General features: G+C 41.6%; 1 protein-coding gene across 5 annotated transcripts in view; it reads left to right on the forward strand.

Annotated features, from left to right (window-relative positions):
* Positions 1 to 22,852: 22,852 nt before the first annotated feature.
* The window catches only part of MINDY3 (MINDY lysine 48 deubiquitinase 3), a 113,223-nt gene continuing 108,096 nt past the window's right edge, over positions 22,853 to 27,979 (forward strand). For 3 of the 5 annotated variants that reach the window (XM_012522707.3, XM_058297920.2, XM_012522708.3), the window contains exon 1: positions 22,856 to 23,145. In XM_012522707.3, coding sequence (XP_012378161.1) covers positions 23,052 to 23,145 — 94 coding nt within the window. In that variant the 5' untranslated portion in view covers positions 22,856 to 23,051. Of the gene's footprint in view, positions 23,146 to 27,979 lie in introns of all 5 variants that reach the window. The other 2 variants (XM_012522709.4, XM_004451980.3) reach the window with 1 other exon arrangement.

Genomic DNA, 27,979 nt, shown 5'->3' on the forward strand with positions numbered 1-27,979 from the left:
AAGATAAATAGTTTACCTCATTAAAAAGTTATTATCTACTTCCCTGACATAAAGGAAAACAGAAACATCTGAAATCTTACTGTTTCTCACAGAATGGTCAAGAAATTGCAAGCAAACTTTAAAAGAATAATATGGCAAATGGGAGGTATATTAGTCAGCCAAAAGGGGTGCTGATGCAAAGTACCAGAAACCTGTTGGCTTTTATAAAAGATATTTATTTGGGTTAAAAGCTTGTAGTTACAAGCCCCAAAGAGTCCAACTCAAGGTAACAGAAGAGGTACTTCCTCACCCAGAGTCTGTTACCATGTGTTGAAGCAAGATGGCGGGCGATGTCTGTGAGAGTTCAGTCCTCCTCTCTCATAAGGCTCCATGGACCCAGCTTCTTCTGATCTCAGCTGGAGGCTGGAGGACTGGTTTCTTTCTGGGCTCAGCTGCTCTGGTCTCTTACATGGGGTCAGCTGTAAACTATTAGGCAAATGACTCATCTCTCTCTGGGGGCCCAGGATCATGTTCTCTCCTCTGCCATGTCTATGGAGCTCTTTTTATTCCTGCGTGTCTGCTTCTGTGTTCTTGACTGAGCGTCTATAGGTAGAGACTCAAACTCAGTTGCCCTAATGATGTGGTTGAATCAAAGCCCTAATCTTAACATAATTTAATCAAAGCCTTCTCAGCTGAATCTAATACAGTCAAAGGATAGCATACCCAGAGAAAACAGATTGGTTTACAAACACAATCAGTATCTCCTTTTGGAATTCATAAATAGTATCAAACTGCCACAAGAGGGGATATTAACAAATAAATCTTGGATTTGTTGTCATCCCCTTGTGCCAGACAAAGGATATTTCCCACTCCTCGCTCACCTCCCCAACTACAAACGGTGCCAGGTCTGGAAAGCAAGAAGATCCTATTTGGTTTAAAACCCAGTGAAGGCAGAGTAATTCTTGGAGAGGGTAGAGTGCGTGTCATCTACCACAATTTAAGAGAAAAAAAATCTGTACTGTTCTATCCACTGTTCTTGTCCTCTAAACTATTATAAAACCACTAGAGCTGTAGTAAAAATTTGATATTTTCAGTATTCATTACATAGGAAAAAACCAACATTTTATTTAGAGAGATCAGGCTTTTAGTCTGGGCTCCAGTACTCACTTTCCATGTAGCCTTTGAAAAGTTGTCTCAGTTGTGAAGTGGGGATTGCCACAGAGTTGAGTGATAAGAATGAACAAGAATAAGCCTGAGGATAATATTGAAAATGTGTTTTTGAACTATAAAAATATTGTACTTTTAAATGAGCTGCATGTTCAAACTTATACCAAAGGAAAATAATGCTAAGACTATTTTCCCAGTTTATCTAAGTTCAATAAAATGTGACCAGGGTATTGATAATTGTTTCATTTAAATCATAGTCCCCAACTTTGGTTTCTGCTCCCAAACAAATTATTTTATGTTTATCAACTTTGAACTGAATTTCTCATGACCTACTCATCTAATTGTTCCCAAGTGATTCTAAATACGATATTTGTATTTCTTACAGTTTTGGGATTGCTAAAGAACTGCTTTATTTTCAGTTACATTTTTCACGCTATCGGTTTCAACAACACAAGTTTAATTAGCTGAGAAGAGATAGCTGTTCCCAAACTGCAGAGGGTAATCACAAGAAGCTTCTAACTAACGTCAGTGGCTGTGCCAAGTTCTCACGGGCACCTCCGTGTCAACGCTGTGGGTTTGCCCACGACCGTGAGGAAACGGCCTCGCCGATTCCTGCTGCGCCGTCGAAGGGGGAGCTGGCAAGGGCGGAGAGGAGCTCCGCACCTCCTCCGGCGCTCTCTAGCTGGGCTCGTGTCCCTGCGTGACTCGCTGCATGAAACCAGGATCACCATGCTGGGGTCATTTCAGGGAACACGAAACTAGACAGAGACCCCTTGCAGAGCTGTGACCAATCCTGAACAGCAGTTGTGAGGGAAGAAATGTTAGTGGGCATCAGGTGTGCTCGTACTTTTCTCGGTATAAAAAATGGGGAATTAATTACTAATACAGGGCAGTATCTTTTAATTTGTAAAAATGAAAAGAAAAGAAGGACTTATGGTATAAATTATTAAAGCAGATTTTGGTCCTCTACTTATTACAAATATTATTTTTGGTTATTAATTGCTCTGTGGGCACAAGAGCCCACATATATTCAGAAATTTTTAGGAGGGAAACGGACTTTGGCCCAGTGGTTAGGGCGTCCGTCTACCATATGGGAGGTCCGCGGTTCAAACCCCGGGCCTCCTTGACCCGTGTGCAGCTGGCCATGCGCAGTGCTGATGCGCGCAAGGAGGGCCGTGCCACGCAAGGGTGTCCCCCGCGTGGGGGAGCCCCACGCGCAAGAAGTGCGCCCGTGAGGAAAGCCGCCCAGCGTGAAAAGAAAGAGCAGCCTGCCCAGGAATGGCACCGCCCACACTTCCCGTGCCACTGACGACAACGGAAGCGGACAAAGAAACAAGTCGCAGCAAATAGACACCAAGAACAGACAACCAGGGGAGGGGGGGGAATTAAATAAATAAATAAATCTTTAAAAAAAAAAGAAATTTTTAGGAATATATATTAAAAGAAGCCAGCCAATTTTGCTTTGCAACATAGTTTTTAACCATATAAAGTTAGTATTTTCAAAAAACTAAAGTCAGAGTTGCTTAAGGTGTAAAATTAAGGACTGTAGCCTCTATAAAAGGTGAAATGCTTGTAGATGCAACTACACCAGAATGGTTTTCCATCACAAAATCTGAACTATAGTACAATGGCACCACCTATTGATGGTGTGTCAAAATTGAAATCCTAAAATTAAAAGCAACCGAATATCACAAATATTTATTGGAATTATAAAACAGGATACAGCACATAGACAATTGGCCGTTACTTAGATGACATATATCTGTGAGATGGTTAGATATTAACTGATTTGGTTACACCAACTGTTTCTTTGACTTCCTGGCATTCTGTGGACTGGCACAGCATTCTTAAGGGTCAATCATCGAATGAATACAAGAAAATATTAAGATTAGTTTTCTTACATACATTTAAAAGTAAATCTTAGAAGAAAAATATTGATTTTTTTTTTTTCATAGAACACATAATCACTTTGGATTGAACATTAGGGTTCTGCAGAATATTTTTGGGGGGAATTTAGACTTCAGTTTCTGGAAATATGCTGGACTAGATAATATCCAATAAATGCATGCAGTAAAACAATTTTTGTAATATGGCAAATATACTCTCAGGTGCATAGTTTTAATAAAGTAAGGAATATCCCCCATGGTAGACTGAGTCATTTCCTAACTCATGGTCATGTGAGTGTGAACACATTTATAAATGGGATCTTCTCAAATCCTATTAAAATGGGGCCAAACTGATTTAAGGATGGGCCTTCACCTGGTACGACAGGAGTCATTGTAATCAAAGGAAATTTGGACACAGAAGTACAAGTCATAGGAGGAAAAAAAGAAGCAGACACCATGTCAGAGGCAGATGGGTTGCCTGCAAGCTACTACCCGAATGCAGCAAACATCAGAGAAGGCACAGCCTGCTGATTCCTTGGTGTTGGATGTCCAGCCTCCATACCATGAGCCAATAAATTCCTGAGGCTCAAGCCAAACAGTATACAGAATTTGTTTTAGCAGCATTGACAAACTAAAACATCCCCATAGACCAAAATTAAAGAAGAACCCAAAAAATTAGAGAACAGTAAGCAAATGAACTAATGATGTGGCTGTTCTGGCGCAAAGCATACATGGTATTAGTCACAATAACAAAGTTCCTGGGTTTTAGGGGATCAACACAAAATGATACTTACTTGTACTTGTGTGATGTCACTAACTGAAACTGAACTTTTCAAATGGCTTGACCGTTAGCGAAAGTGTAGAATAGAAAAAATATATATATATGTATGTATATATATATCATGTGCCCTTCAACTCAGACAGATGAAAGAAAGCTTGTCTGTCTTGACCTGGGATCCAAAGGATAAATAGTCATGTTTGAGAATTGTGAAATAAGAACTTGAAGTTCTTATTTCCACTCTCTAAGTAGCCCAGGAATATTTTAGCCAAGAAAACAACATAAAACTGGTCTCTGGCTGCTAACATCACTGTATACCTGGCTAAACCAAATTCAAAATCTTTTGCAGGACACATACTCAAACTAGACTACACAGCCATATAAAATTCCCACAAATAAAGCTTTACTGGAAATCAGCCCATAGCCCAAAATCAGAAAACTAATAAGAAATATTCCATCAAAAGTGAGTCAAAACACTATTATAAAGTTTAGGCAAATATGGAAAATGATCAAATGGAACTTGAATAAATAAAAAATATATAATCATTGAGATATATAACTCAATAGGTTGGTAAAAAGTAGGTAAGATAGAATTAAGAGGAGAATTAATAAATGGAAGATTGAGTTGTAAATAGGATGTAATGCTTCAAAGAGAGATAAACACATGGAAAATATGAAAGACTGAGAAATGAAAAGTGGAATGACTAGGTCCAAAATATATCTAATCAGATTTCCAGAGATGAATAATAAGTACAATGATTGAGGGGATATATTAAAAATAAAATGCAGAAATATTTCCAAATTGATGAAAAATGACTCCCTGAACTGGCAATGCACAACAAATACCAAGAAGGATAATGATAACAAATTCACACCTAGCCATCCAGTGAAACAGTAGAAAACAAAGACAAAGAATTTATTTCAAATGCAAACAAAGAGCCCAGGCAGGTTTCCTTAAAAAATGAAGTGAAATTAGATAAACCACAGACTTCTCAAAATCAATAATAAACAGAAGACAAATGTAGAATGTTCCCTTTAAGGAATGAGAGAAAACAGCTGTCATTTATTTTACTTGTATTTAACAAACATTTTCATAGTGCTTACTATGAGCCAGCATTATTTAAGGACTATAAAAATGTTAACTCACTTAATTGATGTAAGTTAATTTTCCTAACAGCCCCATTAGATCAATAAAATTTTACAATGCCATTTTACCAATGTGAAAATTGAGCAACAGTGGGGTTAATTAACAATCTTAAAGTCACGTGTTTTGTAAGAAGTTTGAACTCAGAATTTTATACCCAGCTAAATTACCACATAAGATCATGACAGAATAGAGACATTTTTACAAATATTTAGTGATCACAAAAAACTCCTCATTAGAAGAACTTCCAAAAAATATGTGCTTCAAGATGTAGGAAATAACATTCAAAAGGAAGAAATGATAATCAAAAAAGTGGTGACCATGTGAGTAAATCTTACAAAACTTCAGTATAAAAAGTGTAAAACTGATTGCTATTTACAGGTTATACAAATGAGGGGGGATAAATATTGGATGCTACCTCCATTGATCACAGGAAGTGTTGACATGTTCAAGGTCTTAAGAGGGTTCTAAACTACAGTATATATTGATTAACTTTAGATTTTAGGTCAAGCATGCATGTTAATAATGTTAAATAACCAATAAAAGAAAGGAGATAGAATGTATAACTTCCAAACAAGTAGTATGAAAATAGAAAGTGAAATTAAGAAAACCTGATCAATTCAATAGAAGGTAGTAAAGGCAAAATTAAAGAGGCACAGAAAAGTGAGGGTAAATAAAACCACAAAATAATATAGCAGAAATAAATCCAAATGTATTGGTGATCATAATAAATGTAAGCATATTAAGTATATCAGTTTAAAAAGAGATTTTAATTTTTAAAAATCCCAGTTAGTTATGTGCTCTTTACAAGATATCTCTCAAAAAAGATAAGATTGAAAATTAAAGGATAGCAAATTATACTCAAGATAAATACCCCACAAGAGAAATTTGTCATAGCTACATTAATATCAGGAAACAGACTCTGAGGCATGCAGCCATGAGCCCTGCCTTCTGGCATTCCCATCCTCAAGTGGTGCCTTCCCCACTGGGCCAGTGTCGATTTGGGTGACCAGCAGAATATTGCAGAAGCTCAGGAGTGTCGCTTCTGTGAATATGCTACAAGACTGTGGCTTCCCTTTTGATCACTCTCTCTCTCAGATGGATGGCTCTGTGGGAACTCAGGTGTGCTAAGAGTAGCCCTACTCTACAGAGTCCCACACGTTCTATGATCATGGCAGAGGGCTCTGGAGTTCAGTGCTATGTCAGTTGTCCCTCTTTGGAGTTCCTGAGTGTGATGGAGTTGGACCCAGATGTGACTTTTCTACACATGCCTCTTCTGTCACTTTTACTGGACCTGTGTTTGGCACTGGGGTTGGTGTATGTGAAGGTCATCCCGGCCCGTGGGACACTGACGGGGGCTCGAGTACTGGTCAGGGAGGAATGTTATGGGACAAGAGACACGAAGGACGACAGCCAGACAGAGTTCAGATCAAGCTGCAAGCTGCTGCTGCTGCAAAATTTTATTGAAGGGGCTGAGCATATATACTCTAGGGAGGAGGGGGGTGGCGGGTAAGGACAGGTGGAGGTCTGGGATTGGCAGCTGCTGTTGCTGGGGGAAGTGGCAGAGGTAAGGTGATTGGTTCTGGCTGTTACTGAGGGAAATGGCAGAAGTAAGGTTAGGAGGCAATTACTGATTGGTGGTCGCACTGACTGCCTGAGGTGTTGGCTGGGCGGTAACTGCGAGAAAGGGCGGAACCTTCTTCCGTGAAGGAGGCTGAGTATACTGTAGACCATTACTGTATCAGCTCTGGCAGCCGTTATGTGCTCCTTGGTATTGCTGAAGGCAAGCGCCGTCCTGAATGTCCCCAGCATCTCCTCTCTTTTTCTCTAAAGGGTTTGGAGGAAGAATGCTCGTTGAGCGTTCTTTTGGCTTTAACCTGCTGGGGGAAGTCGAGGCCTCATTCCCCATGCCGTTTGTGGCTCTGTTTTTCTGGGGAGGGGATTTTGGAGTAGGACTCGCACTGAGCGAATCTTGCTTTGCGCAGAGCGAACCCCTATGCTAATGAGGCATGCTTCTCAAGGAGCTGGACAACGGCCTTTTGTTTTGGCCCTCCTTTGCAGTGCTTTGCCTCGCACCCAGCGGTACCAACCTCAGCTCAGGCGTTGTTCTTGCCTGGCGAGGAGCATATTTTCCAGTTGCATGCTGCTCCCGTAGGAGGGGGCTGGACAGTGTCCAGATATTTCGAGGATATGCCTTGGTCAGCAAGATGGAGTCGATGGTAGTGCACTTGAATAGGCTTGCCCAGAGCGGAGTCAATTTGGTCTTTTACTAGTTGTATAATTCTTTTTATGGCCCAAGGTGCAAAAGATATTATCAAGAGTATGGTTACTAAGGGGCCTAGTATGGGGAGAATGTAAGGAAGGATTCCATTAAATCCCCAGGAGAGGTTCCCTTGGGCCTCCCTTTCTCTTTTGCGCTTTGCTAGTCCCTCTCCAAGCTGGGCCATATTGTCTCTGATAAGGCCGGAATGATTGGCATAAAAACAGCATTCTTCTCCTAACGCGGCACAAATCCCCCCCTCCTTAAGAAAGAGGAGGTCTAGACCTCTGCGGTTTTGGAGGACAACTTCGGACAACGAATTTAGGGATTTCTCTAGATGGGAGATGGAGGTTTCGATGCGGGCTATATCTTCATCCACGGCTCGCCTAATAGAGGAGAGAGATGTCTGTTGCGCGGTGAGGGCTGCAATTCCGGTGCCAGCTCCAGCGAGACCTAGAAGTGAAGCAACTGTGATGGCAGTGATGACTTCTCGTTTTTGTACATAGACTGGTAGAAGGTGACGCTGCCAGGAGTCAAAGAATTGGTCATTTTCATGAAAGAGAATACGGGGGAATATGTTAGCAAGCACACAGGTTTCGTGGTGGCGTTAAGGGTTTGGACGCTAAGACAGGGGGTGAGTCCGGTGGAGGAACACAGCCATTTTGTATTATTGGGGGGTATTAGAAATGTTGCATTTGGCTGAGGATTGGCAGTAATATTGCAAAGGGAATGCATGTATGGGGCAATAGAGCCTCCGATCTTAGTAACACAAAGCCCGCTCTGGGAGACGAGCTGGACTGTGAGTCCGATTTTCGTTTGGTTCCAATTACAGGAGGTGGGATTGCTGTCTATACAGGTGTTGTAAGAGGCATTGGTGGCTACAGCTTCATAGTAGGGAGATGTAGAGGAGAAGCACAGCCAGCAGTGTTGGGTACGGTTGGGGTTAGAGGAGTTTAAAGAGAGAAACGTGGCGTTAAGGAGGGCTAGCAGTGGGTTATGCAGGAGAAGTGCATTGGTGTTGAGGAGGGAGGCATTGATGGAGGAAACGTTGGAATGAGAGATATTTGGTGACGGGGGCGTGAGGGTGGTTGGGAGGGGATTGAGAACCTGGTTGGGGCCGACTGGAACTGAGGACGGCGAGGAGGAGGCTTGGTTTTTCTTTATAATGGAAAAGGAGCGATCGTCATAACTGGACATATAGAGCCGTATTCCCCATGTGCGGCCACTAAGCCATTGAGCGTCATCGGGATTTTTTACCAGTAGGGTGATGTTAGGCCATTGGGGATCGACCACGGAAAGGTGAGGGTCCCGGTTAGGGGCCCCGGACCATCCAAATGCTATGGATTCGCACCCCCAATAGGGACAGTAATAGTGTGCGGGATCGTGGCAGGAACGCGAGGAGGAACCTGACAAGGAAGGGCAGATGTAGTAGCCTGATATAAGATGGTTGAAGTGGCCATAAATTTGATTAGACCCCCAACAGCCCTGATGATTAGCGAGAGTACACCCGGGTACAGTGAAAGACGGGGGACCTGAGGTGACATTGTAACGAAGGATTATTTCCTGTTGCCAGAGGCTTAATGTCCAATTAAAAGGCTGATGACTGGGATTGGTGAAAGTAATGGGGAAGAAAAGGAGAAAGAGGGCGATGACTCTGAACAGGGAGAGGCTTGGCGGGATCGTTGCGAGAGAAAAACAATGAATGAGGTATATATGGAAACGACAGATAGGAAAGCAATGGCGAGTAAAAGTCGCTGGCCGAGGCTCCAATCCTCCGGGGCGACAGTGGCTAGACAGATAGCAGAAAATATTGTCAATAAGGCAAAAGATATAAGGAGGAAATAGAGAATCAGTCAGAAGATGGGGTTGGAGGTGCTCTGGTTGTTGGAAACTGCCTGGTCGTCGGTTGAGGCGAAAAGCTTTCTCGAGGTGGATTGCCACGGGAACAGGCGTTCTTTTTGGGTTGCTGAGAAGGCTGGGAAGGAAGAGGAGAAAAAAAATTTTTTCTCAGGGGGAGGCTTCCTCCCTGGAAGGGTTAGTGTGAGTTTGATTTCGAAGAGGAGGATTAACATGCCTTATTAATTGTTCAGGAAGCCGAGGAGGGCCATCCTCTTTTTGATCATATATACAGGCAGAGCCTCGTTTCCAAATAATTACGGGGTTGGGTTTATTCCATTGTGAGGTTAGAGGGTTATGCCATATGACAGTGGCTTGTTGCACCTGTGTGGCACTTTAAAACACTTTTCATTTAACTTATAACATATTAAATGAACTTTTCTTTAAATACTTAGTAGCATGCAATATTAGAAACAGTTTCCTAGAAGCAAGTTGGCAGGGGAGGCTGGTTGCTGCTAATCTTTCTTGTTATAAAATTACCTTTTATTATTATTATTATTAATTTAGTTTTATATATATTTAATAATGACTTTTTGGAATTAGCCATTCAAATACCTTAATGTAAACAATGCTTTATTAAACCTCCTATAATTATCCATAACCATATAGACTATTTAAGACAAATTTCATTTTCACAGAACACATTCCCTTAAGTCAGTGAAAAGTTGAGATAACTCATTAGTTATTTTTATCTTTACAGAACACATTCTTTATCTTTACCGAACACATTCTCTTACTTAAAGTTATCACAATACCTTTTACAACTTGCCACATGCAAATTAAGTTTTAAGAGTTTATGAAAAATTAGCTATCCTACTTTAGGACAAAGTACGCCTTTTTGCAAAACTTATTATATTTTTGTTAGCATTTTCACAAACTTTTAACTAAATATTCATTTAAGTTTTGCATCTTTCATATTATCTTGTGAAGAAAGATAAGTTATTTATTTTAATTTAGGCAAGAACTATTTTTTATGAAAAGGCATAGTAATTTTGTTAATTAAGACTTACAATTTTTATTATTTTAGGTATCTTATTAACATTTAAACTTAAGTATTAATATAAGCGCTTATTTAATTTTTTGCCATTAATGAACAGACAGACAAACACAAAACAATTACAACACATTAACAGAAACTAGATTTAGGGCAGTGTTTAGCAAAGTGGCCAGGTTGTTTACAATTAAAGCACGTAGGGGGATTATTTAGACTCTTTTTTAGATCTTGAAAGGCTGCGCCAATGGCTAGCCCAAGGGTTTGGGTAGGTCCAATATTGGCACAAAGTTTTATGTAATTATTGAGGTTAGTATTGCGGAAGGGACGAATGGCAGCCTGACACGCAGCGTTAGCGTTTTCGAAAGCCAGATGTTTAATAAAGTCACGTTCGCTTTCACTATCTCCAATCAGGTGCTCTGCGTGCTCTGTAAGCGGCTAGGGAACTCAGTGCATGGCTCCTCGGCACCGGCCGCACTTTGGCAAGTGAGGAAGTAGCAGCGCCTTTTTGAGGAAGTTTTTTCCAGGCTTTAAGCGCGGCCGTTTGTACTTGGGCAAGGAGGCCAGAACTAAATTGAGCCTGCTTCCGATTAGTTTGGTAGGGTTTTTGACCTAAAAACCTTTTTAGTGTCCAATCTTTAGAGTCAGCCTTATGGATATTACGGCGGCGAAATTTTTACTATTCTCTTCATATTCAGATTTCCATAACAGAAAATCGCCACCAGTTAAGGCTGCTCTGGCTAGCTGAAACCAGTCATTAGGCACCAGCTCTTGATCGCTTAATCTTTCGAGAAGAGCAAGTGTGAAAGGGGCAGTAGCGCCATAGGAGTGTTCTGCTTTCTTTAGTTTTTCTAAATATTTCAGACTAAGGAGTTTGTATTTAGCAGCGGACCTGGGGGGAGGGTACTTTCAGGGGCGTCTTCGCCCTCTGATCCAGAGCCAGAATGGGAATTGGCCTCACCGCCATTTTCGTCATGATCGCCATCTTGGGATTCATGGTCTGCTGGCGCGTTGCCATTTTGTGCGTTTGAATCAGGTTGTTCTTGGTCGCCATCCTGGGCACCAGAGCGTTGGTGGGCTTCTCTAGAGGAGGCGGGCGGTTGTCAGGCCTGGCTTCTGGTGACCGAGAAGGCGAGTGTTGCAGTTTTGGGAAATGTAAGAGATAAAACGCTTTGGGTGGCTAACTGAACACCGGCAAGCAGTTCAGTGGCTTGCTCAAGTTGCCGGGTGAGGGAATCTTTAAAGGCAGCAACGGCTTCATGCAAGGGCAGCGGCGATTTAATTGCCGCCGGGTAGAGGAGGAGCGGGTGTAAATTCCAGGGCAGGTGTAAAGTTGGCTGCAGGGTGACCACATAAGGGGGGGGTGGAAGGCTGGGAGGTGATGCGGCTCACCCTTTTTATAGGAGACGCCGCCGTTTTTAGAATCTGCGCCTTCTAAGACGTTATGGGAAGTTTCTGGAGCGCTCAAGGAGTGCGTGGGGGGGGCGGTAGGGCTAATTGGTGGCTCTTCGGGCATGTCGATGGTAATGGAGCTACAGACTGAGGCGGGACGGTAATGTAGTTTTAAGATATTTTCTCCTTCTTTGATAATGTTTCTATCTGGGGCACTGCAGACTGAAGCGGGGCGGGAATGTAGTTTTAAGGTATTTTCTCCTTTGATAATGTTTTTAATATCTGGGGCAAGAGGGGTGACTTTCAACATATCATAAATCAACTGCCAATAGTTAAAGACTGTTACCGGAATCTTTTCTGGACTAAATGTTCTATAATAGTCATTTAAACAGTCTCCTACCCTCTCCCAGCACCTTTGATTGATAGTACCCTCCTGGGGAAACCAAGGGCAGGTTCTGAGTATGAAATCAAAGAAACGAATAAGATCTTTTTTCTTGACTTTAACTCCTCGTGTCTTGAGGGCTTCTTTTACTTGGCTAATAAACAACAGGTTAATGGAGGATCCTTGTCCCATAATGAAGGGGGGGGGGAGGCTTACCTGTTTTGAAGTCTTCTGTGGAGTTTCTGCTAATCTTTCTTTCTGCTGCTACAGAACTGCCTTTCTTTCCGCTGCTACGGAACTGCAAACTGTAGTCTTCCTTTCTGCCGCTGAAGAGTGGCCTTTTCCTCGGCCGAGATGTGGAGAGCACTCTCCCTCGCTGGTGAAGCGGCGTTCCTGTCCTGGCGTGGCCGTCGAGCCCCACATTGGGCGCCAGCTGTGAAGGTCGTCCCGGCTCATGGGACACTGAAGGGGGCTCGAGTACCAGTCCGGGAGGAATGTTATGGGACAAGAGACACGAAGGACGACAGCCAGACAGAGTTCAGATCAAGCTGCAAGCTGCTGCTGCCGCAAAATTTTATTGAAGGGGCTGAGCATATATACTCTAGGGAGGAGGGGGGTTGGCGGGTAAGGACAGGTGGAGGTCTGGGATTGGCAGCTGCTGTTGCTGGGGGAGTGGCAGAGGTAAGGTGATTGGTTCTGGCTGTTACTGAGGGAAATGGCAGAAGTAAGGTTAGGAGGCAATTACTGATTGGTGGTCACACTGACTGCCTGAGGCGTTGGCTGGGCAGTAACTGCGAGAAAGGGCGCGAACCTTCTTCCGTGAAGGAGGCTGAGTATACTGTAGACCGTTACTGTATCAGCTCTGGCAGCCATTATGTGCTCCTTGGTATTGCTGAAGGCAAGCGCTGTCCTGAATGTCCCCAACAGGTGTATAATCAGGAGATCTGAATCTCTGGACTGTCCATGTAACAGCCAGGCCCTGACCTCACCAGACTTGCAACTCCTACCCTCCAGTTTATTGGACTTACCCTGGCCAGAGAACAGGGAGGTAAGGAAGGTCAACCACCACACCAGGGAGTCGAGAGTGCCTACAACTACAAGTAGGAGAATTGCACCCATCATCCATGTGGAATCTAAGCCCCCTCTTAATATAGAGGTGGAGTGGACATAACTATCCCAGGGTCCACAGGATGGAGAAACAGAGTATGGATTAGAGTGGACTTACTGATATTCTACTATGGAACTATTGTGATTAGTAATGGAAGAAATTGTAGCATTGATGCAGAGAAAGTGGCCATGGTAGCTGCTGAAGGTAGGGAGAGGGAAGAAGAGATGTGACTTGGGGGAATTTTTAGGACTTGGAGTTGTCCTGGGTGGTACTGCAGAGACAGATGCTGACACTGTATGTCCTGCCATGGCCCACTGGGTGGACTGAGGGAGAATGTAAACTACAAAGTAAACCATTATCCATGTGGTGCAGCAGTGCTCCAAAATGTATTCACCAAATGCAATGAATGTCCCATGATGATGAAAGAGATTATTGACATGGGAAGAGTGTGGTGATAGGGGTGGGGGGGTATATGGGGACCTCTTATATTTTTTTAATGTAACATTTGAAAAAAAACAGAGAAAAAAAGAAAAAGAGTAGCCCTACTGAGAGGTCCACATGGCCAGCAGCCACAGGGCAAGGCCACCTGTGCCTCGGGCAGCGGCAACTCTGGCCGACATGTTGACCACAGCCTCATGAGAGATCCTGAACCAGAATCACCCAGTGAAGCCTTATCCAGGTTTCTGACCCCTAAACACTGTAAGATAATTCTTAAGCCACTAAAAAGTGGAGTAGTTTGTTAGACAGCAGTAGATCTCTAACACAAGACAAAACCTCTAACAAGAGTCATTTCTTAAAGGTAAAGGAGTAATTTTTCAGATAGACATATTAAGTCTAAATGTATAGGCACCTAATATGTAATATAGCAATATATAAAGCAGTAATTGACACAATGAGGAAAACACTGACAAATCCAATTGAACACCAGAAGAAACATTCCACTCTTTAAATGGCTGATGAACCAGGTAAAAAAATCGTAAAGCTTTGGATAGTGAAAAAAACTTTTTACCTCTTTAACCTATCATGCAGAACATATATTCTTTTCAATCAAGCACAAAACTTTTACAAAAATTATTCTTTTATTATGTCTAAAAGCAAGCCTCACCAATTAGCTAATTATCAGGATAATAAAATCTAGTCCTCTGAACAAAATACAATTAAATTAGAAATTAATGATAAATCAGTAGCTTTAAGAAAAGTTTGAAAAATTTAAAACCTACTTGTAAGCAACTAATAGGTTCAGTAAGAAAAAATATGAGAATTGAAAGTATTTGAACTCTATGAGGATTATGAAAATATAACAAAATTGTATGATTCTTACGAGGGAATTTTATAGCATTAAGTGCTATATTAGAAAGCTTGCAAAGTTAAAAAATAATGAATGAAACATCCAATGCAAGAAATTTAAAAAAAAGAACAGCAGAATAAACAGATGATGTTCCTTTTGCAACTCCTAATGAAATAATTGATCCAGGCAAGGATTTTCAATGCATGCTAAACCATTGAAAGGAAGGTTAACAGAGAATTGAATTGGCGTGAAGCTAAAGTAGATCCTACAGATTCTTGCTGGGTACACCTTAAACCTGTGATTAATACTAGCAACCCTGATAATGAGACAACCAGTCTTTTGATGAGTTACAATAACAAACTCATAGCATTATTCTTAAAGTATTCTTGCTAATTAGTGTTTTGCCATGTTATTAATTTGTTCAATGAAATATAATTAAATCTTTGCAATTAACCTTCCAATTTACAGGAAAAACAAAAACCTTCAGCTAGGAACAAGTCTAGCAATATCACAAGGAAACAGTCATGGAAATTTAGAAAGTCTTATGTTCTGACAATTGATCCAGTTTCTTCAGCAAATTAATGTCATGCAAAAAACGGAGGGAAAAGGAAATGTTGTACATTAGAAGACTCTTCTTTAATTTTTTTATTTAATTGCCTTTTTTTAAAAAGGTACATAGATCATTCAAAATATAATACATTAAAAAAATAAGAGGTTCCCACATACCCCACACCTCATCCCACTCCTCCCACATCAACAACCATTGTGGCACATTCATTGCATTTGGTGAATACATTTTGGAGCACTGCTGCATTGCATGGATTATAGTTTACATTGTAGTTTACACTCTTCCTCAGTACATTTAGTGGGTTATGGCAGAATATATAATGTACCATATCTGTCCCTCCAATATCATTTAGGACAACTCCAAGTCCCCAAAATACCCCCACATCACATTTCTTCTTCCCTCTTCCTGCCCTCAGAAACACTGTGGCCACTGTCTCCATATCAATAATACAGTTTCTTCAATTGCTAGAGTCACAATAGTTCTATAATAGAATACCAATAAGTCCACTCTAATCCATATTTTAGTCCTCCATCCTGTGGACCCTGGGATGTTGATGTCCACTCTACCTCTAAGTCAAGAGGGGGCTGAGATTCCACATGATGGATGGATGCAATTCTCCTGTTTGCAGTTGTAGGCACTCTAAGTTCCCTGGTGTGGTGGTTGACCATCTTCACCTCCCTGATTGCTGACCTGTGTAAGTCCAATGAACCAGAGAGTAGGAATTGCAACTGGGCTGAGGCTCAGGGTCCAGCTGGCACATGGCCAGTCTAGAGATTCAAGTCTCCTGAGTATATACCAACCCCAGTGTCAACCACAGGTTCAGTAAAAGTAACAGAAGAGGCATGTGTATAAAGGTCACATCTGAGTCCAACTCCATCACACTCAGGAACACAAGTTATAAAGTAGGGCCCAATGAAAAGGCACTGAACTCCAGAACCATCTGCCAAGACCATGGAATCTGTTGTCTCTGTAGTCCTCAGGAGTACCAGTACCTGGGATTGTACTCTGGGATCCTGCTGAGAAGTGCATAAACGCAACACCTCTGATGACCTCCTGACTCTTTTTTGAAGACTCTTAGCCATATAAGCTCATTTGTGTTTACCATTATTTCCCTTTTATTCAAGATCTTTTTCTAGTTGCATCACCAGCTAGTAATTGGTAGAAATCCCTCAGCACCAGGAAGGCTCATCCCCAGGAGTCATGTCCCATGTTGGGGGGAAGGTAATGCATTTACATGCTGAGTTTGGCTTAGAGAGTGGCCACATTTGAGCAACATGGAGGCTCTCAGGAGGTAACTCTTCGGCACCCTGTGGCTCTAGGCCTAGTTGAAATTTCAGGCACACAGGCACATAAGCATAGTCATCAGTATAAAGGGCCTTCTTCACTGGTCTTTGCCCTTGCACTTGGGGGAATGTTGCTGTTCCATTAAGGAATGTGACAGAGCTCCCCTGGCTAGGCACTCAGCACTCCTTTGGTTGTCATTTGTAACTCTAATTACTATGAAAATACCTAATGAATATCTGAACATTTTTATATACTTTATGTACATGCCTTGGAGAACTCCCTCCCAACCATGAGTCTCCCATCAATAACACCCCACACCAGTGTTCCTGCCCTGCCATAGTTGAACTCCTCTGTGGTCCAAAACTTCATTAAAAAATGAAGCCTATTATATTGCCAACTTCTATTAGTAGGAAAATGAAATAGTAATGATAGGTTTAAAGATTAGAAATAGAATATATACGAATTTAGAAAAATTAAAGTAAAAAATAAATTGGGGTATTAAAAAATGAAAAATATTATAAACTTTTGTTTTTGATATTTTGCCTTTCATCACTGTAACTGGTGTTGCCCTGTATGTACAGTGGCAAGGCAATTCATTAGAAGACTCTTTAGATAATGCAATCCATTGTCTTTGACTCAATCACAGTCTGAAGACAGCAGATTTAAAAGGCATTGTGGGAACAAATAAAGGCACATGGATAAAGACCAGGCACTAAATTATTTTAGGGAATTATTATGAATTTTGTTATTTGTGATAATAGTGGTATGGTTATGTGGAAAAGTGCTTTAATTTTTAGGGATGCATACTGAAATACTTAGGAATAAACTTTTATACATATAAATTATTTTCGAGAGTTCACCAAAAATAGATGAAAAATGGTAAAATGTTAATTATTAAACATAGGTAAGTGTTCATTACAATATTCTCTTCAATTCTCTGTGTTGAAAATTCATATAACAAGTTAAAAAAATAAAAACCAAAGTAAGTAGAAGCAGCCTTGGGTGGCCGCTACTGCCTGCTTTAGAAGGTGCTGTCCTTCTAGGCCCTGACACTGCTGGGGAAGGGTTAAGGTGGACCCAGTGTGGACCTGTTTTTGGTCCTGGCCAGCATTCTGGCAGGTGTGGACTACTGTAAATAGAAGCTCCTGAGGGTGTCACTTTGGGTAAGATGTGGCCTCACTGAATCAGATTGGGCTTTAATCTGGATTATTGGAGTCCTGTTTAAATGAAATTTAGACATGGGGGAAAAAGCCACAAGATAGAATCCAGAAGTCGACAGAACCCGGAACAGTGAAGGAAGAGATGAAGAAGAAAGCATTGCCTTGCTGATGCCTCAGTTTTGGACTTTTAGCCTCAAAACCCTAAGCCAATAAATTTCCATTGTTTAAGCCAACCCATTGTATGGTATTTGTCTAGCAGCCAGGAAACTAAGACACCTGCCAACGCTGCTTTCCAAAGCTGCAGAATGTGTGGCACAAAACAGTCCAGGGGCAAGCATGGAATTCTGCCTGGAGAGAAGCCTTTTTAGCAATGATGACCATTGAACAAGGAGCCACAACCATATTCTTCCTCCTCTGGTTGTGTGTGCAGCATTCCAGTGTCAACTTTGAGCCAAGCTAATGTGTGCAACTGCTACTTAAGCTAACCAAAAATTTGACAAGATTGTTGTTGAAAAGCTGTTTCAAGTCACGGAGCTAATTTCCATATTCAATTTTGTCACTTCTAACTTCAAAACCTGTGAGTATTCATTTCTAGATTCCAATTCCATTCAATTTCTGAGCTTTACCCAACAAAATTTACCATTCTGCTCCCAGAACATGGAAGAAGAGTTAGATACTATATTGGCAAAAAGTAAGCAATCCAATCTCATATGCATTTATTGTAGACTCAACCTGTCTAAAGCAGGATTTAATAGATACAGTGAAGGACTCTTAGACAAGCAAGCCTAGGTAAGAAAGACTTTGCCCCTGGCTTCTGAGAGGTCATCTATGTCATAGCTAACAGGAGTGTCATGGCTTAGAGTGAACTCACCACACCCAATCAACATAGGCTGGGGGCTGGCCACACAGAAAAACCAACATGTAATTTAGGGTGGGGGTTTGGGGCCATGCAATATCAGTCTTCCTGGAAGCTCAGTTCAATCAGAGACAATCAATTAATCAATCAATAAATCAATCAGTTATGGTTACTTGGTGGAACCCTTATAAAAATTGTAAACACTGAAGCTTTGGTGAGCTTCCCTGGTTGGCAGTATGTTGTGCATACTGTCATACACTGATACCAGGTGACTCCGCAGGAGAGGACAATGGACCCTTCACAGACTCTGCCCCATGTCTCTTCTGCTGGCTGGTTTTAATTAGTATCTTTCCCTATAATAAATAAGAACCATGAGTATAATAGCTCTTAATGAGTTCTGTGGCTCCTTCTAGTGGATTATCGAAAGTAAGGGTGGTTGGGAATTTCCTCAGCTTGCAGCTGGTATCAGGATTGAGGAAGGTCTTGGGAGGACTATGTGCCTCCATACTTGACAGCTGGTTCTAAACCTTACAGACTCCGGGCACTATCATAGAGAAAGCACAAGTAACAGTGGGTAAGAAAGGTCTTGAACATTAAAGGTAGTGTTCCAGAATTCCAGAAAAGGTGCCACATATGGAAAGAAGCAGAGGATGGCCTATGAATAATGATAGTTTTCTTTCTGACCTATTAACCATTGAAATTTTTTTTTTTATTGCTTATGGACTAGGACTTCCTTTATTATGTTGAACAGAAGCGTTGATAGTGGGCATCCTTTTCTTGTTCCCAAACCAAAGGAGAACTTTCAGTTTTCATTAAGCATGATGCTGTCAAAGGCATTCTGTTTTTGATACCTGTAATAGATGCAATTAGTCCCCACCCAGACTCCTTCCACTGACCCAGTCGGTATACCTACCACCCCCCACCAGCTACTGTAAATACTGGCAGTGAAGTGTTTATGGTCAATTATCCTGATGCGATGAGGTTAGGGTGATGCAAGAGGAAGTAGTTTGAGTTGTTTTGAAAGATTTATGCTCTTATTGGAAGGCAAAGGGAACATAAATGAAATGTTTTATTAAATGAGGATAGGAGTATGTTTTAGTGACCTGCTGTCTCAGTTTGCCAGGCTTCTATGACAAATACCACACAATAGGTTGTTTAATAATTGGAATTTATTGGGTCTCCCGTTTTGAGGTTAGAAGTCCAAAACCAAGATATAAGCAAGGCTTACTTTCTCCCTGAAGATTGCATAATTCTGGCACTGGCTGCATAGCAACCCTTTCTGCCTCCTGTCATGCAGTGATGTCATCTCCTTTCTGGCTCCCATGACTTCTGGGTTCTCTTTATAAGGCCTCTGGTGATTCAGACTAAGGCCCACCCTGCTTAAGTCAGGCCACACCTTAATTAAAAAATAACATCTTCAAAGGGTTCTATTTTCAATGGGTTCACACCCATAGGGATTTGGATTAAAATCAAGAATATGTGTTTGTTGGGGTACATAATTCAACCTATCAAACCTGCCTAAAATTTATCCATCTTATTAAACAGTGGGTTTTTTCAAGATTTGATCTCTCTTAGATAAGTGGTGGTACAAATATGCTAAATTAGGAGTTGAGGGCCTCTAATTGGAGAATTGTACTTTCCACCATATTTGCTAGGAACCATGTAATGAAGCTGTTGTACTTTTATTTGGCAGGATGCTTTTGGGAAAGACAGGAAAATAAATAGTTAGGGTTTGACAATGACTAATTAATTATAGTCTGTTGCTGTGAAGTAGTAAAGATGATTAAAGAGAATTAATCATTACAGAAATCTGGGATCACATTTGTGGAAGTGCCCTGACCTGAATTTGAAAGAGTTTTACTAATGAAACTTATATAAACAATAGGGCTTAATATTATTCATGCAATCTATGTACACCTTAATGATTCATTTAATGAAAACCATGGATAGCTCTAAGTGAAAAACAAATTTATATGTGAACATATGAAAACAATACAAAGACTTCAAAGAAAATTTGCATCATTTTCAAATCAAGAGAAAAGGCATTATCTTCCAGTACCAGTAAATGTAGCAAACTTGATTGCTTCCAATATTTATTATTCTCATAATTAGTGAATGAGAAAGTTTAAAAAGAATATTTAGTTTTTCTAATGTAGTTTAAGCAAGTTCATATTTCAATGTTATAACTAATGAATAATTAAGCAATATGAATAATTTAATATTGAACATTCCTTGTTAAAAATACATATTAATTTAAAACATTGGAAATAATGAATATCACCTGAAAGGTAGAAAGGACATTCATATCAATGTCCCCTCAAGATGTTCTTGGCTTCACCATAGTTGGAAATCAAGAAAACTCACAGATCAAAAAATTTCCCATTTTTCAAAACACATTTTGAAATTACAACTTTTTATCACATATCTATAGACAGGTGATCAAATCTGCAGCTACTGCCTACAAATTAGCGACAAGAAAACAAATGATGGACAGTGAAACACCTCTGACCTAAGATGTCTGCCATCTCTGCGCACAAGGCAAACAGACACATCATTTTCAGGAAGTGAATTATGGATACCACAAATACCATGCAAATATTAGACATTCAACTGAACCAATCAAAACTTTCCCAATCCTTCTTCACTTGTTGAAAGGTAGTGAACTCTTAGTTTATAGCAAAGGCAAATTTCAGTAATTCTACTAATTTTTACTATGTCCAGCAATCTGGACTGCTCCATGCTAGAAACTATGAATGAGATAGGACCTGACTGGACCTTGGCGTCCATAAACTTATACACAGAAAAGTAAATCTTTTGCAAATACAAGGAAGACAGTAATTCCCATAAACAAGGTATACATAAGGGACTATGGAATTTCAGAAGTTATAACTATTACTTTAGATTGTAATGATTGGAGAACAATGTTAGAAAGTTGAATGTATACTTTGCAAAAAAAAAATAGGGCAAAGGGTATTATAAAGTGTCTTAGATTGCCACAGGGCTGCCAATGCAAAGTACAAGAAATAGGGTTGCTTTTATAATGGGAAGTTTATTTGGGTAAAAGCTTAGTTCCAAGGCTGTGAAATGTCCAAATCAAGGCACCATCAGAAATGCTTTCTCACCAAACTCAGCTACAGTTGATCCTAGCATCCTGCCACAAGATGGCTGCCCCTCTCTGCCTTCCCCTCCACAATCTACCTTCTCCCAGAACTCAGCTGTGGGCAGCCAGGCATGGGCTTCTCTTTCTGGGCTTCCTCGATCAGTCTTGACTGCTCTGCTTTCTTCCCACGTTCAGCTATGAGCTATCAGGCAGACATGCGACTCCTCTCCCTGGGCCTTGGCTCCTTGAGCATCTTGGTGTTCCTCTGTTTTCCTGCAGTCCTCTCTCTCAACGGCAGGGTCAGTATAATATGGTGGTTCCCTTCTCCATTTCTATCAGATCCAGGAAGAGAGTGGAGACCCAATCTGGATCGTGTGTCACCGATACAGTCCAAGCAAAAGCCCTAAAGCAATCTTATCATGTAATCTAATGGAAGGCCCTTTAACTTAATTTAATGCAATCAAAGGGTACCACAACAATAGGAATAGATTAGTTTAAGAAAATAACCTTTTGCTGGGATTCACAAAACAAACTGTCACACAAGGGTAAGAAAAAGCAGAGGGAAATACATGGATATAAGCCAAGTACTTTGAGCAGTTAATTCCCTTTTAACTACAGCTGAATTCAGAAACAAAACTATAAATGGGCAAAACCCTCTTATTTGCCACATGTAAAATTTTAAATTAAGAGTGAATTTATTTTAATGAGCCAATGGAAAGGCACTCTCTATGATACTGTGTGTATTTAAAAGTAAGCAACATAAACTAAGTATTATACAAAAATTAAAAACTGGCTAGAATTTATGAGTAAAAATGCCAGGTAACTTCAGCATTGCAACAAATTTCCACAAAACCTCTTCTTTATGTTAAAAAAACCACCACCACCCAAAATGCTTTCTATGTGTCAGGGACTGTAACAAGCCCTTTGTGTGCATTTTTCCCACTTACTCTTTGCAATGTATGAAATAGATATTATCATCCACATTTTAGAGCGAAAGAAATATAGGTGAAGCGTAGGTAATCTGCTAAGTGCAAAGGGACTCATGCACTAGAAACGCAGTACAAGTACAGAAGCCTCCCTACTTTACAGAAACAAAAATAAAAAAAGTTGAACCCATCAGGTTTCGCCTTTTCTTTTTAAATTGCATTAAGGTTCTCACTGAAACTAAATTTAACTCCATGCTGTCAATGAATAAATCCTGGGCTTTGGTACAGGCTCAGCGCGGTCCCCGGATTCAAGGTGGGCAGAGGCTACTGCAGATCTCTGCTGCAAGGGGCACTTTCGCAACACCCTGAGCGGAGCATTTCTACGCACGCAACTCCACCCTCTTTGGCCACGTTTTTCTTAACTAGTTGGTCCGACTGTACGTGGTTGGCCAAGGCAGTGGCTGGCAGCCTCCGACTTCGGGAAAGTCCACCCAGACCTCACATCCCTCCCTCACACGGGGAATAGCCGCGATTCTAAAGGACAGGCACATGTTCTACCCCGCGAGGTGAGAACAGAAGAGACCACGGGCGGGAGGCGGCGATGCGCGAGGGCCTGGACGCTGCGGGGCAGTCCCTGTGCCCCGTAGCCCCGCTTCCTCGGTACTTCCGCTTCCGGGCCGGGGGCAAGGAGGCCCCGGAAGTGGCGCAAGCTTCCGGGGCGGGAGCTGTGGCTGCTCCGCAGGGCTTGACAGCGCGGGTCTAGCTGCGGTGGCGCCTCGCCCTCAGGTTCGTCCGCGGCGCCGCGACCGCGGCCTCCCGAGCCGCCCCTTCCCCATGTCCGGGACAGGGTTTCTGTCAGCGCAGACCCGCCTGCCGCCGCCACGCCATGTCCGAGCTGACCCGCGAGCTGCTGGAGCTTGTGTGGGGCGCCCGGAGCAGCCCCGGCCTCTCGGACACCATCTTCTGCCGCTGGACGCAAGGTGCCTGGGGCCGGCGGGTGGAGGGTCCCCGGCCCCGGAGACCCCGACGGCCTCCTCAGCCCGGCGCCCGCCCCTCTCGCCCCGGGCTTGGTGCTCCTCGTGCCCGGTGCCCGCTTCTCACGTCCGGTGCTGGGAGGACCTCGCGCCCTGTGCCCGTTCCTCGCCCGGCGCCCACTGCTCGCGCCCAGTGCCCGGCGCCCCTCGCGCCGGCGCCCGCTGCTCAGGCAGCCCCGCGAGGCCGGCCGGGTCGGGGTCTGAGCCTCCGGCTGGGCGTGGTGCTGGCGGCTTTACTTTTGGGTTTTTGGAGGGAGGGGAGTCAATAGAAAAGCCAAGGTGACTAACTCCAGGAAGCAGTCTTGTCGTTTGCCTTTTAGGTTTGTGGTTAGGCGTGGTGCTGATATTCAACACAGCGTTGCCTCTTGTTGGCCAGCGCATCCCCGGTTCTGAGGTGCTTTACACCTGTTACAGTTACAGAGGAATATGGATAACAGCTCTTCTTGTGCTGGTCTGCTGTAACCCAGACTGAATTTTGAGTTGTGTAAGAAGTCTTATTAATAATACAAATAACAGAATAAAAAAATAACTATTTACTGAGTTCTTGCACTGTTCTAGGCCCTGAGCTGGGCACTTTAGACTAAATTCTCACGTTTTCATATTAAAATACAGGGGACCTAGGTGCCCTAGGAAAGATTAGGGTGAGGTTAGGTGAGACTAAGGGCATAGCCTTCTGATAGAAAGTATCACTAGTGTGGAATGTGAAACACTTACCACAGGTCAATAAGTAATAGCTATTTAAACTATTATTAGATGTGGTGGATGTAGGTCAGTGGTTGAGCACCTGCTTCACATGTAAAAGGTACTAGGTTTAATTCCCAATACCTCCTAAAAAACCATTGAAACATTACTTAAAGAATATCTGTTCTCAAAGTGGATTTTGGAAATGTTAGCATAGTAAATCTCAATTTCAAAATGTGTACTTTTTAACAATTCAGAGTTTAAGTAGTCCCTTATCCCTCCCAGATATGTCTGTTTAAAATCTGGCAAAATTATTATGGTGAATTACAGTTAACTGGATTTAGCCCCTCAATGTTGTTTTACAGATGAGAGAAATGAGTCCTTCGAGCTTAAATGACTGGGCCAAAGTTGTAGAGTGGTAGAACCCTGAGTGGGTTCCCTGTCAAATACAACCCATCATTTTGCATTTCTAAATCCTATTTGTAAATAGTTTGGCTTTTTTAGACATTTAGTTATGTCATTTAAGTAAATATTTTCTGAAATCTTGGAACCTGCATTTGCAGTAATTTTAAAACTTATTTCCAACTTTGACTTATTTATGCTAGTACTGAAATACACAAAACTTTGAAGGTTAAGAAAAATTGTTTCCACTGTAATCAGTCACTGCTTAATAATCAAGGTACAATGCAGACTTAAGAAGTCTTTTTTATATTTATATTATAATGCAAATTCAAGGGAAATACAGTGAAGTAGTTCTAGTAATGGAGCAGGTGGACTTGGGTTCCAGTCTCAAGTTACATATTTGAGCCTCAGTTTGCTTTCTGTAAAATGTGGATAATTGTAGTGCCAGCCTTAAAAGGCTGTGAGGATTGAAAGCTGTGCAACTGACATGTCGTAGACACTCAATAAGATGGTAGCTATTGTCATATAATTTAAAAAGCACTTAAATGTGGACTAAGCCAAGATCTCTCTCAGACATTGCCCTGAAAATGATAAGAAATTATTGTATATTATTTGATGAGTTAGCATTATTTTAAATAGAACTTTTAATGCCATATTGGGATGCTTAGCCACCTTGTGGTCATGCTAAAGTTCCTTCAGATTAGTTCCATTCCATCAATACCATTTCAAAATGAAGACTTTATTTCTTTTATTGCTTTTCAGAGAGTACAGTTACACTGTGGATATTGTAATTTGTCAAGGTGTTTTACTGAGATGTTTAAAGCAATCAAATATGTATTTTTTTAAGTTATGACCTCTGAATCCTGGGATGTCATTACTTGTTTGGTGTGTCCACTGTTATATTCATTCATTCATTCTTAGAGGCAGAAACCATTGCTGAAGATTGCTGTTGCAGTCGTGTGGGATTATGAAAATAAGCACCACACACTGCTGTGCTGCATTTAGATACGCGTCAGAGATGCGACACCAACTCTGGCTTAATGCCCTAGTCTGTGACTGTGCTTTGAACCGGGGGCTCCATGCTCATTTGTCTTTTGGAAGCAAATTATAGGTGTCAGATATTTGGGGTAAATACGTATCTGCAGGTATTCTGTTTATGAAGTTACATTAATTGGCCAAATTAGTATTTGAAATGGTTATAGAAACAATAAATCGGGAGTGGCACATAGTTGTATTTTATTTTTTTCTTTTTCTTTTTCTTTTAATTGATTTATAGTTAAAGATACTTCTCTTCTACAAATCTTTTTTTTCCTAATAATTGGATCTTTTTTGCTAGTTTTTATTTAAAAGACAATACACCATATAATTTAAAGGTTTGAAGTTTATTTTTTTTATTTAAAAATGTATTCACCGTTTCTGCTTGTTTTCCTCCTACCCAGGTGCCTAAAATAATGTTTTTAAAAACCACATATTTTAGCACCACTTTTTCTCTCCTTCTTCCAACAAACTAGGGCCCTATTCCAGGCACTTGCAGATTATACTAGGTGGGCTGGGCGTGAAGACAACCAGTATAAGTAATTTAACATGCATCAAGTGTGTATGCTAGTTAGAAGGGAAGGCTTGTGAGTTCTGTGGTGGGCTGGCCTGCATAGGCCTTGCTTTGAGATACAGCCATGTGGGGAAAGAGTGTTCCAGGCAGAGGGAATGACCAGTGGAGAGACTTCCTGCAGAATATGCCTAACCTGTTCAAGGCACAGCAAGGAGGTTAGCATGGCTGGAGGGGGACAAGGGAAGGGGAGAGAAACAGAAGACATCAGAAATAATATGGTCTTTATACAAGACTTCATAGGCCATTGTGAGAACTTTGGCTTTTATTTTGCATGAAATGAAGGGGAATGAGGGGCATGGTCATTGGCAGACTTGGTGTTAAGGAAGGACATGATCTGACAGTTTTTAAACTACCAGTCTGGCTGATACGTTTGAGGATAGATATAGCAGATTAAGGGGGACAACAAGAAGATCAGATAAGAGACAGTTGTTGTAATCCAGGAAAGTGAATAGGGTAGCCAGGTCCAAGGCAGTGGGGGAGATGATATAACATGGTCAGGTTTTCTACATCCCAGTCAGATCAAACTAGAAGTCATCTAGCTCTAAGAGAAGTAGTATTAATCTTAGTATAATGGGGAATTTGTCTTCCATTAGTATCGATACAGAAATTTGTTGTATTTATCTAGGGTTTTTATTTGGGGTAAAAGCTTACAGTTATAAGGCCCTAAAGAGTCCAACTCAAGGCTGCTTTCTCACCAAAGTCATTTGCCATGTGTTAAATCTAGATGATGGGCGATTTCTGCCTGGTCTTGCCTGCCTTCTTCCTCTTAAGGCTCTGTGGGCCCAGCTTCTTCTCGTCTCAGCTGTAGGCTGATATGAGCTTGTCTCTTAGGGCTGCCTATATCAGTCTGGCACAGGGCTCCGTTTCTTTCCAGGCTTCATCAGCTGCTCATCTGCAGACTACTAGGTGAAAGGCTCAGCTTCCTCTGGGCTTTAGCTGTTTGAGCCTTCTCCTCTCTGTCATATGACAGAGTTCTTTCCTCCCAGGGATGCATGATCAAAGTCTCTCCTCTTCTGTGTCTTTGGAGCTCTCTCTCTTCCTGTGTGTCTTCTTGGGTGAGTGTCCCTGTATATCAGCCCACCAAGGGGGCAGGGACTCAACCCTGAGTCACGCCCTACTGACACAGTTGACTCAAAACTATCAAGATATGCCAGCTGAATTTAATGCATTCAAAAGGTATCACACCCAGAAGAATAGACCAGTATACAAATATACTTTTTTCTTTTTTTATGGGATTCATAAGTAATATCGAACTGCCACAGAGTTTGAGGTTGGCAGACTTTCTGTAAAGGGCCAGTGTAGTTTATGGGTCCTGTCTTGACTCTCAACTACTCAACTCTATCACTTTAGCAAAAGCAGACCAAGGTAATATGGGTGTTATGTGCTCCAAACTATTTAACCAAACAGGCATAGTTATATAGTTTGGCATATATATATAGTTTGCCTACTCCTGATCTACATTATAAGCTCTCAGAAACCATTTTCCCCCATTTTTGTTCTTTCTCTAGGCTTTGAGTTGTTCTACTGTTTCACCTAATGATTGACCATAAAAGGAAAATCCAGTTTTGCTATTTATAGTTCATTGTAGTTTCTTGGAGGGTGGAGACTATAGTTGATTGAAATCCATATTTCAGACTTTCAGTGTAGGACAATTTTTGTTACATAATATGAAAAAATTGAGATTTAACAAATTACTTAGTATCTTAGTCTGCCAAAGGGGTGCTGATGCAAACTACAGGAAAGCTTTTGGCTTTTATAATGGGGATTTATTTGGGGTAAAAGCGTACAGTTCCAAGGTCAAATCAAGGCATCAGCAGAAATGCTTTCTCACCAAAATCACTACTGTTGATCCCAGTGTGTTGCCACGTGGCGAAGCAAAATGGCCCTGATCTTTGTGAGGTTTCAACCTTTCCCTCTGGGCATCCTCTCTCAGGCTCAGCTGCTCTGCTTTCTTCCTGATTTCAGCTGCAAGCTGGTATAAGACTTGTCTCTTAGGGCTTCCTCTCTCTTCCGGCATAGGGCTTGTTGCTTTCCCGGCCTTCTGTATCAGCTTCGGCCATGCTGCTCGCTTCGCTATTTGAGCTGTAA

The sequence above is a fragment of the Dasypus novemcinctus genome, chromosome 5 (assembly GCF_030445035.2).
Source record: "Dasypus novemcinctus isolate mDasNov1 chromosome 5, mDasNov1.1.hap2, whole genome shotgun sequence".
NCBI lineage: Eukaryota > Metazoa > Chordata > Mammalia > Cingulata > Dasypodidae > Dasypus > Dasypus novemcinctus.